Source organism: Myotis yumanensis, unplaced genomic scaffold (assembly GCF_028538775.1).
Source record: "Myotis yumanensis isolate MYYU_CA2020_CCGP unplaced genomic scaffold, mMyoYum1.0.hap1 SCAF_5, whole genome shotgun sequence".
NCBI classification, from domain to species: domain Eukaryota; kingdom Metazoa; phylum Chordata; class Mammalia; order Chiroptera; family Vespertilionidae; genus Myotis; species Myotis yumanensis.
In genome coordinates this window covers 58,182,945-58,195,352 of record NW_027223756.1, presented here as the reverse complement: position 1 = coordinate 58,195,352, position 12,408 = coordinate 58,182,945, and the positions used below count along the sequence as shown (strand labels likewise).

Here is a 12,408-nt window from a genome sequence, read left to right as displayed (position 1 = left end):
TGGCTGATCCTCAGCCATGCCCTAAGAGGCCCCAGGTCTCAGTGTCCCAGTAATGATTGCAAGCACCTCTGAGAGAAAGCCGCCCTCGAGTTCCGACCAATGCCAGACAGTCCAGTTTCTCCCTGTATGGGACCTGCCAGACAGTCCAGTTTCTCCCCGTGTGAGTCTGGGTCCCCAGAGACTCGCCCAGAACTGGAGTTCAGAGTCATTGGGAGCTTGAGACTCCCTCCTGATTGAAAAAAACAACCGTGTCCTCAGTTGCCAGCCCTTTCTGCGTGCGCCTTTGTACCTCTGCACTGTACCTCTGCACTTTACTTCCGCACCTCCTCTGAGTCTCAGTTTGCTTTTCTCTTTCCTTCTAGTTGTAGAATTTCCACTCAGCCAGCCTTCCTGTGGTTCTGGATGATGTCCGTTTGTCTTTTAGTTGTATTTTTGAAGTGGTTGTGCAAGGCAGCAATTTCCGGTGTTTACCTATGCCGCCATCTTCTATAACTTCATTTTCCTTTCCAGTAAAATGCAGATAATATCAGCTTTCTAGCTACTTCATAGAGTCAGTAATATAAAATAATGTAGTATTAGATGTGAAACACTTCTTCAAGTACAAATATGAGCTATAATTATTTTTAATAAGACCAATAATTACCTTCTACTTTTCCCATTATATGTACTGTCAATATCTCCCTCTAAAACCAAATTAATGAATCTGACTATTTAATTATGTGAATAAATAGAGGTTCATGGGCACATCATGAAAAATAGACATTATGTACTGTTTTCAAGCAAGCTTTAATGAAGAGTCCCTTTCAAACAACAGACTAAAAGTTGGCTTTCAAAATAACCTTTCATTTTATGTTCTACATTCACTCAATCTAATCAAGTCAATTAAATATGTCAATTACAAAATATGGCAATTAAATCACCTAGCAACTAATAGAGCACACATTTCTGTGTACAGAGAAATATCTACACTTTGACACCTGGTTCTTGTTTCTGAGTTTTTTCAAGCATCTAAAATTTCTCATATAATTCTAAATAGCCCCTAAGTTTATATCCTGACCTTACCACACACTAGTCTACAAAATAAAACACAGGAGTTCTTGGCATTTGGGGGGCTTTATAGTACAAAATGAAAAACAGGCTGCAAAAAATTATGCAACCAACAATTCTTTCTCCAAAATAAAATATTTATCCAATATTTTGCTGAGCTCACTGTTTAATATAGAAGAGAAAATTTCTAAACAGAAAAGAGTCTTAATAAAGATCTGGACACAGATACTTGAATTATTTAATATACCTAAGACTATATATAACAATATTATTTTTCTTTTCTAAAATATAATGGATTATCTTGTTATATTTACTTAGCCTTAATAATTCAGTTACAAAGGGTTTAGATCTTTTTAATCAACTCTACATTGAAAAGAAACTCTTGCTCCTAAGGTTAAAAGTGCAAATGCTAAGAGACTGTAGGGGGTTCAAAATTTGGTCCTGCTCCTCCTCTTTAGCTGTCTGATCATAGGCAAATTACTCAACCTCTCTGTGCCTGAGTTTCCGCATTTATAAAATGGAAATTTCAACACGTACCTAAAAGGGTTGTTGTGATAGCTAAGTGACCACAAATAAAGAATTTAGAACAGTGCCTAGCACATATTAACCTTTCAATTGGTGTTGTGATTGTTACTGTTATTTCCCGTACATTTTTCCATCTTTGATTAACACTTCAGTGAAAGCAATAACAATTGGCCAAAATATCTACAAATAATCCAGAATAATAAAATGGCCAAACCTTTGTGATTATGACTGTTGAGGCTAAAAAGTCCTAAAAATTATTCAAAATGGTTAAAGATGTTAAGTAGAAAGTTATATAAGACACACTCATAATAATGCTGTTAGAATTAAATATATGATAGAGAAAAAAACTATCCGGATAAGGTCAAATTAATTATCCATAATTTAATGAGACATTGATAAGACTTCATATTTTTAAAATAATCTCAAAATGCCTTGAAGTAGATTAATGAAACTGATTTTTAATGGTGGTCACAATAGATATGACATACTTTACATATTGAATTTTTTAATGTAAGCCAAAAAACAATTCTGAATCTCTTATACCTTTTCTAGTGAATAGCTAGAAAATTTCCTGTAAGAATGAAAGAAATGTTATTTCTATTTTTGCTCCTAAAGATCAACATATGTATTGAGAACTCATCAGAAGTTAAAAATTTAAATTTCATAGCTCTCTAAACACTTTTGAAGAAAACCATATATGTGATATCCAAAAGCCTAAACATAACTCAAATATTAAATATAGGATAAGAAAGAAAGGGGATGGAATTAGGGTGAGTTTTGCAGTAGGCAAATAGAAAATTCAAATTGAATAACCAGCTTGTTGTAGAACATAGATTTAAAAAATAGATACTATAAAATCGAAGTAACCCAAAATTCATAACCCATTAAACCTTAGGTCAGTCTTTACAGTAAATACTTTCATCTGTAAGTGAATAAGAATATTCCAAACCATTCACTTACATTGGAACTTAAGAAATATGGGCTTTTCTACTTACTCCATTTACATTTGCTTTAGCTTGTGCTCCATATGTTTCTTCAGATCCTAAAATTTGTATATGAACTTCACTATAATCTCCTAAGCCAGCTTTTTCAAACATAAGACGAGTTCTGCAGCAAAGTATAGGTGACAAAAAAAATTCATGAATTTATGGTAGATCAACTCCAACATTCCTTTAGTTTTGGTTCATTTTTATTTTTATTTTATTTTATTGCTTAAAGTACTACAAAGAGTAGTACATATGTCTCCTTTTCTTCCCCATTGACCGTCCCCTGGCCTCCCCTTCCCCCCAGTATCTTGCATCCATTGGTTATGCTTATATGCATGCATACAAGTCCTTCAGTTGATCTCTTACCTCTCCCGCTCAACCCTCCCTAGCCTTCCCACTGTAGTATGACAGACAGTCTGTTCGATGCTGCTCTGCCTCTGTATCTATTTTTGTTCATCAGTTTATAATGTTCTTTATTATCCATAAATGAGATCATGTGGTATTTTTCTTTCATTGACTGGCTTATTTCACTTAGCATAATGCTCTCCAGTTCTATCGATGCTGTTGCAAATGGTTAGAATTCCTTCTTTTTTACAGCAGTGTAGTATTCCGTTGTGTAGATGTACCAGTTTTCTAATCCATTCATCTGCTGATGGGCATTTAGGCTGTTTCCAAATCTTAGCTATTGTAAATTGTGCTGGTTCTTGATAAAGATCACCCATTTTGGATGTTAATAACAATTACAGTTGAAGGACTGGGGCAATTTAGGGCATTTGGGGTATCAACTCATTCCTGAATATTAGCTTTAGCTTCAAATCACAACATTTGGTATGTTATAGCCTCAATGTCCTAATTTTCTAAACAGTCTAAAATTGAAGAGTTTTCTCTTTAGCCCAATAATTACAGGTGCAAGTACTTTTTAGATTTCTGAGGGATTAGAGTTTAGTTGCTTAAAGTTTTATTATTAATCTGTTGTATTACATATGGTCAAAGGCTGTGATCTGCAAAATTTCCGTTTCCTGAAATGGAGTAAGGTAGCCTTGAGGATGCTTGGAAACAAGGTGCATACTTGTCTGTTGGGAGAAAATGTTCTAACTGTAGCTATTAATTCAACACTATTATATTATTCTAATACTCTATGTTCTGTTTAAATTACACGATCTGTTAAAGTCTTCCACAGCAATTGTATTTCTCTCCATTTTTCTTAATGTATCTAGCAGTTCTGACCTAAATGTCTCAATGCCATGTTATTTAGCATATCTACATGAACTTTTACTGTGTGTGATACATTTTATGCCATTTAAATTCTACTTTACTTACTATCACTATCAACTCCCTTTGTATTTTCTTTCTCATTCTCTTCCTCTTCCTTTGTTACCTCCTCACCCTTTTTCTTGTTTCTTGCCTATTCTGATATTTTTTACTTTTTTCAATTGTTTTATTTCAATGCACATTATAACACTTGCTTGAATATTGACTTTAATCGATTCTAAGAGACTACCATTTAAAAAAATATTTTTATTGATTTCAGAGAGAGGAAGGAAGAGAGAAATAGAAACATCAATGATGAGAGAAAAATCACTAATCAGCTGCCGCCTGAACACTCCCTACTGGGGATGGAGCCTGCAACCTGGGCATGTGCCCTGACTGGGAATGAAACTATGATTTCCTGGTTCATAGGTTGATACTCAACCACTGAGCTACACTAGTTGGGCTAAGAGACTATCTTTTGATTGAGCTATTTATAACATTTATGTTCACTTACACAACTATGATTTTGACTTGACTTTTGACATCTTGTTTTATGCTTTCTTTGTTTTAATGTTTGCTTTGTTTTAAGACTTTTGGAATAGTCATTCATTCAGCAATATTTACTGAATAATGTGTGTCAGATATTGTGATATGTAACTATGTTTTCATTGCTTTTATTTTATTTAAGTACCTACAAAGGTACTTATCTTTTAGGTTTATCTGTTTAAATATCACTTAGTAAAGCCTTCCTTACCTGCTAAATTTAAATTATGTTCTCCTATTATTCTTTTTCATAACACTCTTTTCTTTTTATTCAAAGTACTTTTCAAATCTTTATTTGTCAGTTATTAGTTTAACGTTTATCCACATACTGAACTCCATGAGTATAACCATCCTGTCTGCTCACAATTATATAGTCAGGGTCCAGAAGTGATTGGCATGAAGTAAGTGATTCAAATGTTAGTTGAAAGAGAGAATTCATTCATTCATTCATTGACAATGTTCAAATTGTAGTGGTCTTTAACTTAAAAACACTTGGATTCTATATGAAATGAAGGTATCATGGGCTATTTCATTCATTTTCCTGTTTATATTTTTTTGCACCTTAAAATGTTTTATGATCATCATTGTTGGTGAAGAATTGAAATACGGTGGTATGAGTTTCTTCTCATTAAAAAAGAAATTAGCACTAATTTACCTTTTTATATCAGTCATCAATACTTATTTTTATTAATAGGGGTTTGAATCTTTAACCCAGATTCTCCTGATTAACTCAATAACATACTTTAAACGCATAACATAGTAGGGAACTTTACTCCTATGGATAGGATGTGAATTATTTGATTAGGGCATTAGAAAATTTATAAAAGTTGTTAAATTTGGTTACAGAAATATCATAAAATTACTTTATATGGATTTTTTTTTTAAAAAAAGAGAACTCTCTGGGACAAATGAAATTATTTCCTGACACCAGCACTTGTAGGCGCCATATGACCTGTGAAAGGGCCAGTTGTTTCTGACTCCATTGCCTGTGTGCTTTATGTTAACTTTCTAAACATAATCTTTAGGTTAAGACAAAGAAAAGTATAGGTTTTCTAGTAGAATTTAGCATCCATAAAACTTTTCTAACACCTGTTTCTAGGTATCTGTGCAGATTAAACTGTAAAATTGTTGGTGCAGGGCTCATTTGTATCAGTACCTGTTGCTTACTGTGTATGGGCTGAATGAACATATAAATACTTTCAGGGGAAATGTTAAGTGACCATAATATGATTTTAATGATTCCTGTTAAGTAACTTGGTCACTGCCATGCTTTAAATTTAGTTAGACTAGAAAACACATCTTTTTGTTTCATGTACAAACCTTTTCAAAATACTTTCAGCTGTTCTCCTTGCCTTTTCAGTTGCCTTTGGCCCTCCCATTGGGCAGACAGCAGTGGCTCTGAAACCATCGTGATAAGAAGCGCTTACCTGATGACATAAGGTTACAAATATAAACAACAGTATCCTCTAAGCCAACAATAATATGCCCTAGAATGGACCATATAACTACTGAGCAGAAATTATCTTTTCAGTTCCAAGTACACTTAAAGTTGCATTTTCTTAAATGAAATAATGACTTTCATAGAGGTTAAAGTGGAAGCTTTAAAAATTGATCGTGGGACCCGGCCAGTGTGGCTCAGTGGTTGAGCATTGACCTATGAACCAGGAGGTCACAGTTTGATTCCTGGTCAGGGCACATGCCCGGGTTGCAGGCTCAATCCCCAGTGTGGGGCATGCAGGAGGCAGCCCATCAATGATTCTCTCTCATCATTGGTGTTTCTATCTCTCGCTCCCTCTCTCTTCCTCCCTAAAATCAATAAAAATATATTAAAAAAATAAAAATAAATGGTGGGAGGTAAGGTCATAATAAAAATGTAATTTCATAGTAGAAAGTTAGAAAAATATATAAAAACTGTTTTAATCAGAATTGTGGCTTTATTTTTAATGGAGATATGGCACAGTTTCAAGAAACTCAAAGCTCTAACTGCAAATGTTAGCATAGATCTTATAAGTGCTGGTTAAAATTATGGAAGAAACTGGCCCAACTGTGAAGGCACATCCTGATTACCAAATGATAAAAACTGAAGAACAACAACTCAAGAGTAAATTCAGACTTAAGGTTCATTATAAGAAATATGTTCTTTAAAAATTACTTTTGAATCAACACTGAATTCAATGTTATTTAAACATTTTACTAACTAAATTAACTAGATAATTAATTACAACTATATTTGATCTTGATTTCTGAATTTAGAAAAATGTTTTTTGTGGCTTTAATTGTGCTTTTAAGCTTCCAATCAAACTTTTTCTTCTACTTGGGATGAGAATTTGGAAATACTCCATTGGAAAAAATATAAATGTCCAACAAGGATGTAATGTTTAAGTAAACTATGATATATGCCAATAATGGAATGCTATGGAGCACTTTTGAAATAATGTTAAAAGTATTTAATCATGAAGAAATGCTTCTAATGTTAAATTAATATAATCAAAATATCTAAATATGTGTTTATATTTGTGTGTGACTACCACTCATGTTTGTTTATTCTAGTTTGAGTTGTCTCTTGCAATCAAAAAGTCCTAACTAGAATATTTGTAGATTATAAATAACAAGTCCATTTTTAAAACTTCAGTTTGCCTTTTTTAAAAACTGATGCTTTACTTTTAGAAAGAGCATCACCTCATAGCCTTCAGAGCCCTGTTAAAGCAACAGCCTAAAAAAAAAAAAAGCACATTTGCCTAAATTTTGTTTTCTGCCATGAACATATCACATCTAAAATAATAACATTATTTTTTAATGTCATACAGATATATGTTCTCTGTATTAATACTTCAAAACCTATCCTCTGGTCCTTCTCTATGGTGCTTTGTAATTGTGGTACTACCATACACACCTGTAGTTTCATATAAATAATGATTACCCTAAATTTAAGGAATTGCCATAGTATGAGTTCTGGAATTTATATATACCAATTAATCTTACCAATATCAAGAAACCAAAGATGGTCTGTGGGCTTGTCCTCCCCTCCCCATGTTCTCTGCCTACTTTCTACAGGAAATTAATACTTTATGCCTAATTCAATCCCCTATCTATTGGACAGAGGGAAATTAATGTGCCTCCTTCCTGAATTCTAAGCAGGTAACAAAATCACACAAGAGAAAAGACCTTATAAAAAGAAGAAGGAAGCGACCCCTTTGCTCCTTGGACCCGCACCGCTCCACCTTCAACACCTAAACATTAAAGAGAAAATCAGGATCACTTATTTCAGTACAAAATCTGTTCATTACTTTTAATACACAGCTGTGTTTTTTAAATTAACTCAAAAATTAAAGAATGGAGAATATTAGAAATTCCCCTAAAACAAGAAATGCAACTTATTTTAACTTGCTATCTATTTAAATTACATCATTGACAAGATCACAACTGGCCTCTTAAGCTTCTGAACACATCCTTGTGAAATGAAAAGATCTTTATCAGCCTCAGCAATAAAATGGTCATTGCTTAGTGAAGTGTCAGAGAACTTGGGCTAATTACAGCTTAATACAGTTCACATTCTCATCTCAAAAATGCAGTTGTGTGCCATTTTATATGTCGGTGTCCATACTATCATCTCTCTGAACAAAGTAATATCTAAAACACTACTCAGGATGAATAAATTATGGTATGAAAATAAAGTGGGTGTTAGTAAGAATTGATTCTAAGCAAGAAGATGTATTATCAGTGGATAAATAATATACATGCCTGCATTATTTGGAAAATGTGATAAGATGTATCATAATTTTGTAGACAATACGTAATTTTCAAGAGAAGCAAAAATCTTAGTCACTATCTTCATATCACTGAAAGCATTCTGAGAATTTTTAAATCTAACTTAACAATATTTGTGCAATCAATAATAAAGAAAACTTTAATTTCTCAAAACAAAGATTATAAGGGTATTATAGCTTTATCACACTTTTATCTTTAGTATCTATTTGATCAAATAGACATTTTGTTTCTGGGAGCAAGAAATTGTTGAAGGAGCAAGGATTTAAAAATCTGGGAGACCTAGATTTAAATCCCAGTTTAGCTGTGTGTTCTCAGTCGAATTACTCAACCTCTCTGCCTCCCTTTCCTCTTCTGTAAAATGAACATACAAACTACTTCAAAAGAGAGCTGCAGCTTAAATACTTACAAGGAGCCTATCTCACACCATGGCAGTACCAGTAACACAGTGGTGCTCAATTAATTTTCCTCTTCCTTTCTCAAGTGACCGTTCAGAAACCCCCATGCATTTTGAACTGAATTCCTAGCTGCAAACTATTCAAAGTGAAAAACATATCTGATTCATATGCTACAACCTGAAATGAACCTTAAAAGGCCCTAGTATCTCAATGATTTGAAACAATATTATTGCAATAGGTTCAATAAAGCTCTCTTAGAATTTCTTACATTTTATGACCCAGGTTAGCTTTGTCTTTAAATGCATTTACAAGTATCGGTTTAAAATCAAGAAGCCAAACAAAAATATGTGACCCGAAACTCTTAATTCAGGCATATAATATAACTAAACAGCCTGCAGTACCATAAAGTCAGCAAAGTAAACACCGGACAGAGATAGCTGGCCTTGCTGTCTCTGTTAAACATGTCAAAGTACAGCATCTAAAAATATTTGAAAAATCTGCCCAATTTCCATCTGTTATATTTCTCAGAGGATAATTAAAAGTTCATGTGAAAGTTCATGGAAAGTTCAAATATGTCATGTCAGGGCATTTACAGGGTAAAAGTTCACTCAGAGTTTATTATTTTTTTAACAGACTGAAGTGGAAAAAGAATAAATATACTAATTAAAGTTATTTTATATTGCATTACAACCACCGCATTTTAAAGCATCATAAATACAAATTATACATTTTAGAAGGCCATGTGCAATGCATAGCAGCAACAATGATGATTTGCCTAAGATAGTAGCCTTGAGACTGTTCTTAGAGAAGCAGCCGCAGATCAATTTTGGTTCTCCATATTATTTAAAGAACAAGTTGTCACATTTTATCTGGTATTGAATACTTTGTTTAAACTACATATTTAGAAACAGTCCTATAGAGACATAGGAAAAAGAGAGGAACATCAGAAATAATAAATGAATATAGGCATACCTAATTTCACAAATATTGTACTTTTCACAAATTGAGGTTTGTGGCAACCCTGCGCCCAGAAAGTTTATCGGTGCCATTTTTCTAACAGCATTTGCTCACTTCTCTTATCTGTGCCACATTTTGGTAAGTCACAATATTTCAAAGTCTTTCACTGTTATATTTGTTACTAGAGGCCCAGTGCACAAATTCGTGTACGGGTGGGGTCCACTGGCCCAGCCCAATCAGGGCCGGACCAGTCGGGGGTGGGGGCCACAGGCAATTGCCTGGCGGGCCCTGTCCCTGATTGGGGTGGGGGGGCGACTGGGGGCGGGGCCAGATGTGGGGAGGGGCTGTGGGCAGTAGGCCAGCCAGTCATGCCCCCAAATGGGTTTGGGGGGTCCGATCGGGGGGCCAGTGGCTGGGGGGAGGGGCTGTAGGAGGTTGGCCAGCCAGCCCCACCCCTGATTGGTGGGGGGACCGATTGAGGATGGGGCCAGCTGGTGGGGAGGGGCTGTGGGTGGTAGCCGCCAGCCCTGCCCCTGATCAGAGTGGGGGGGCCAATCGCAGGTGAAGCTGGCGGGGGGGGGGGGGGGAGGGGGAAGGGCCATGAGCCAATGGGGTACGGAGGCCGATCTGGGGTGGGACCAGGTGGAGGGAGGGGCTTCAGGAGGTTGGCCAGCTGGCTCCGCCACCTATTGGGGTAGGGGAGCAATTGGGGGCAGGGCCGGCTGGGGGGAGGGGCTGCAGAGGTTTGGCCGGCCACCCTGCCCTCAATTGAGGTGAGAGAGGCTGATTAGGGGTGGGGCTGGCTTGGGGGAGTGGCCGCAGGAGGTTGGCTGGCCAGCCCTACCCCTAGTCAGGCTGGTTCACTGGCCACAGTGGGCGTCATAGTGACCGGTCGTTATGGAGTTCTGGTCGCTGGTTTTTTATATATATAGATGGTGGTCTCTGATAAGTGATCATTACTATTATAATTGCTTGGGGGAGCCACAATCCGTGCCCATATAAGATGGCAAACTTAATAAATGTCTATGTTCTAACTGCTTCACTGAAGGGCTGTTCCCATCTATCTCTCTCTTCTGGGGCCTTCCTAATCCCTCAGACACAAAAATATTGAAATTAGACCAATTAATAGCCTTACAATGACCTCTAAGTATTCAAGCGAAGAGTCGCAAATCTCTCACTTTAAATCAAAAACTAAAAATTATTAAGCTTAGTGAGGAAGGCAGGTCAAAAATGAGATAGGCTGAAAGCTAGGCCTCTTGTGCCAAACAGGTAGCCAAGTTGTTAACACAAAGGGGAAGTTCTTGAAGGAAATTAAAAGTGCTACCTCAGTGAACATATGGCTGATAAGAAAGTGGAACAGCTTTTATTGCTGATATGGAGAAAGTTTTAGTGGTTTGGATAGAAGATCAAAGGAGCCATAAATTCCCTTAAGCCAAATCCTTATCCAGAGGAAGGCCTTGACTCTCTTCAATTCTACGAAGGCTGAAAGCGGAGAGGAAACGGCAGAAGGAAAGTTTGAAGCTAGCAGAGGTTGGTTCATGAGGTTTAAGGAAAGTAGGCATCTCCATAAAATACAGGTTCAAGGTAAAAAAAGCAAGTGCTGATGTAGAAGCTGCAGTAAGTTATCCAGAAGGTCTAGCTAAGATAATGAAAGTGGCAGCACTGAACAAGAGATTTTCAATGTAGACAGAACAGCCTTCTACTGGAAGAAGATGCCACCTATGACTGTCATAACTAGCGAGGAGAAGCTAATGTCTGGCTTCAAAGTTTCAAAGGACAAGCTGACTCTCTTGTTAGGCATTAATGCAGCTCCTGACTTTAATTTAAAGCCAACACTCATTTACTATTATGAAACTCTTAGGGCCTTAAAAAAATTAAGCTAAATCCACTCCTCCTGCTCTTTATACATGAAACAACAGTATATCTGTTTACAACATGTTTTACTGAATATTATAAGCTCACTGTTGAGACCTATTGCACAGAAAAAAAGATTCCTTTCAAAATATAACTGCTCATTGACAATGCACCTGATCACCCAAGAGCTCTGAGGGAGATGTACAAAGAGATTAATTAGTGTTGGCCTTGGCCAGGCAACTCAGTTGGTTAGAGCGTCATCCCAATATGCCAAGGTTGTGGGTTCAATCCACAATCAGGGCACATACAAGATTCAATCAACTATGCATAAATAAGTGGAACAACAAATTAACGTTTCTCTCTCTCTCTCTCTCTCTCTTTCTCTCCTTTCTCCCACTTCCTCTCTCTAAAAAAATACAAGAGGGAGATACTAATGCTGTTTTTATGCCTGCTAACACGACATCCATTCTTCAGCCCATGGAGGAGTACTTTCGACTTTCAAGTCTTATTTACAAAATACAGTTCCTACAGCTGTCAGAGCTAGTGATGGATCTGCCCAAGGTAAATTAAAAACCCTTTGGAGAGGCTTCACCATTCTCAATGCCATTAAGAACATTCACGATTCATGGGAAGAGGTCAAAATATCAACATTGGTCCTGAGACCAAGATGGCGGCGTAGGTAAACACCAGAGACCGCTGCCGCAAACAACCATTTCAAAAATACAACTAAAAGACGGAACGGACATCACCCAGAACCACAGGAAGGCTGGCTGAAGAGAGACTCTACAACTAGAAGGAAAGAGAACAGCAAATCGAGGCTCAGAGGCGGCGCAGTGTGGAAAATACAAAGGTACCGAGGTGCGCGCGCAAAGCTGGCTGGTGGCTGAGGGCGCGGTTGTCGTTTTCTGTCAGGAGTGAGTCTCAGACTCTGGGCTCCGGATCCGGGCGAGTCTCTAGGGACCCAGACTCAAACGGGAGAAGAGGGATTATCCGGCATCAGTTGGAACCTGAGGGCAGCTTTCTCTCTGAGGTTTGCAGCGGCTGCCGGGGTTCTGAGAAGCAGAGCCTCTGGGAACGGGACT

At 36.9% G+C, this 12,408-nt stretch overlaps 1 protein-coding gene across 1 annotated transcript in view; it reads right to left on the bottom strand.

Annotated features, from left to right (window-relative positions):
• Window positions 1-12,408, bottom strand: part of LOC139011367 (uncharacterized) — an 88,082-nt gene that overhangs the window by 49,946 nt on the left and 25,728 nt on the right. The window contains exons 10-12 of the mRNA XM_070416931.1: window positions 7,518-7,582; window positions 5,673-5,779; window positions 2,568-2,679 (exon numbers count right to left, since the gene is read on the bottom strand). Coding sequence (XP_070273032.1) covers window positions 2,568-2,679; window positions 5,673-5,779; window positions 7,518-7,582 — 284 coding nt within the window. The remainder of the gene's footprint in view (window positions 1-2,567; window positions 2,680-5,672; window positions 5,780-7,517; window positions 7,583-12,408) is intronic.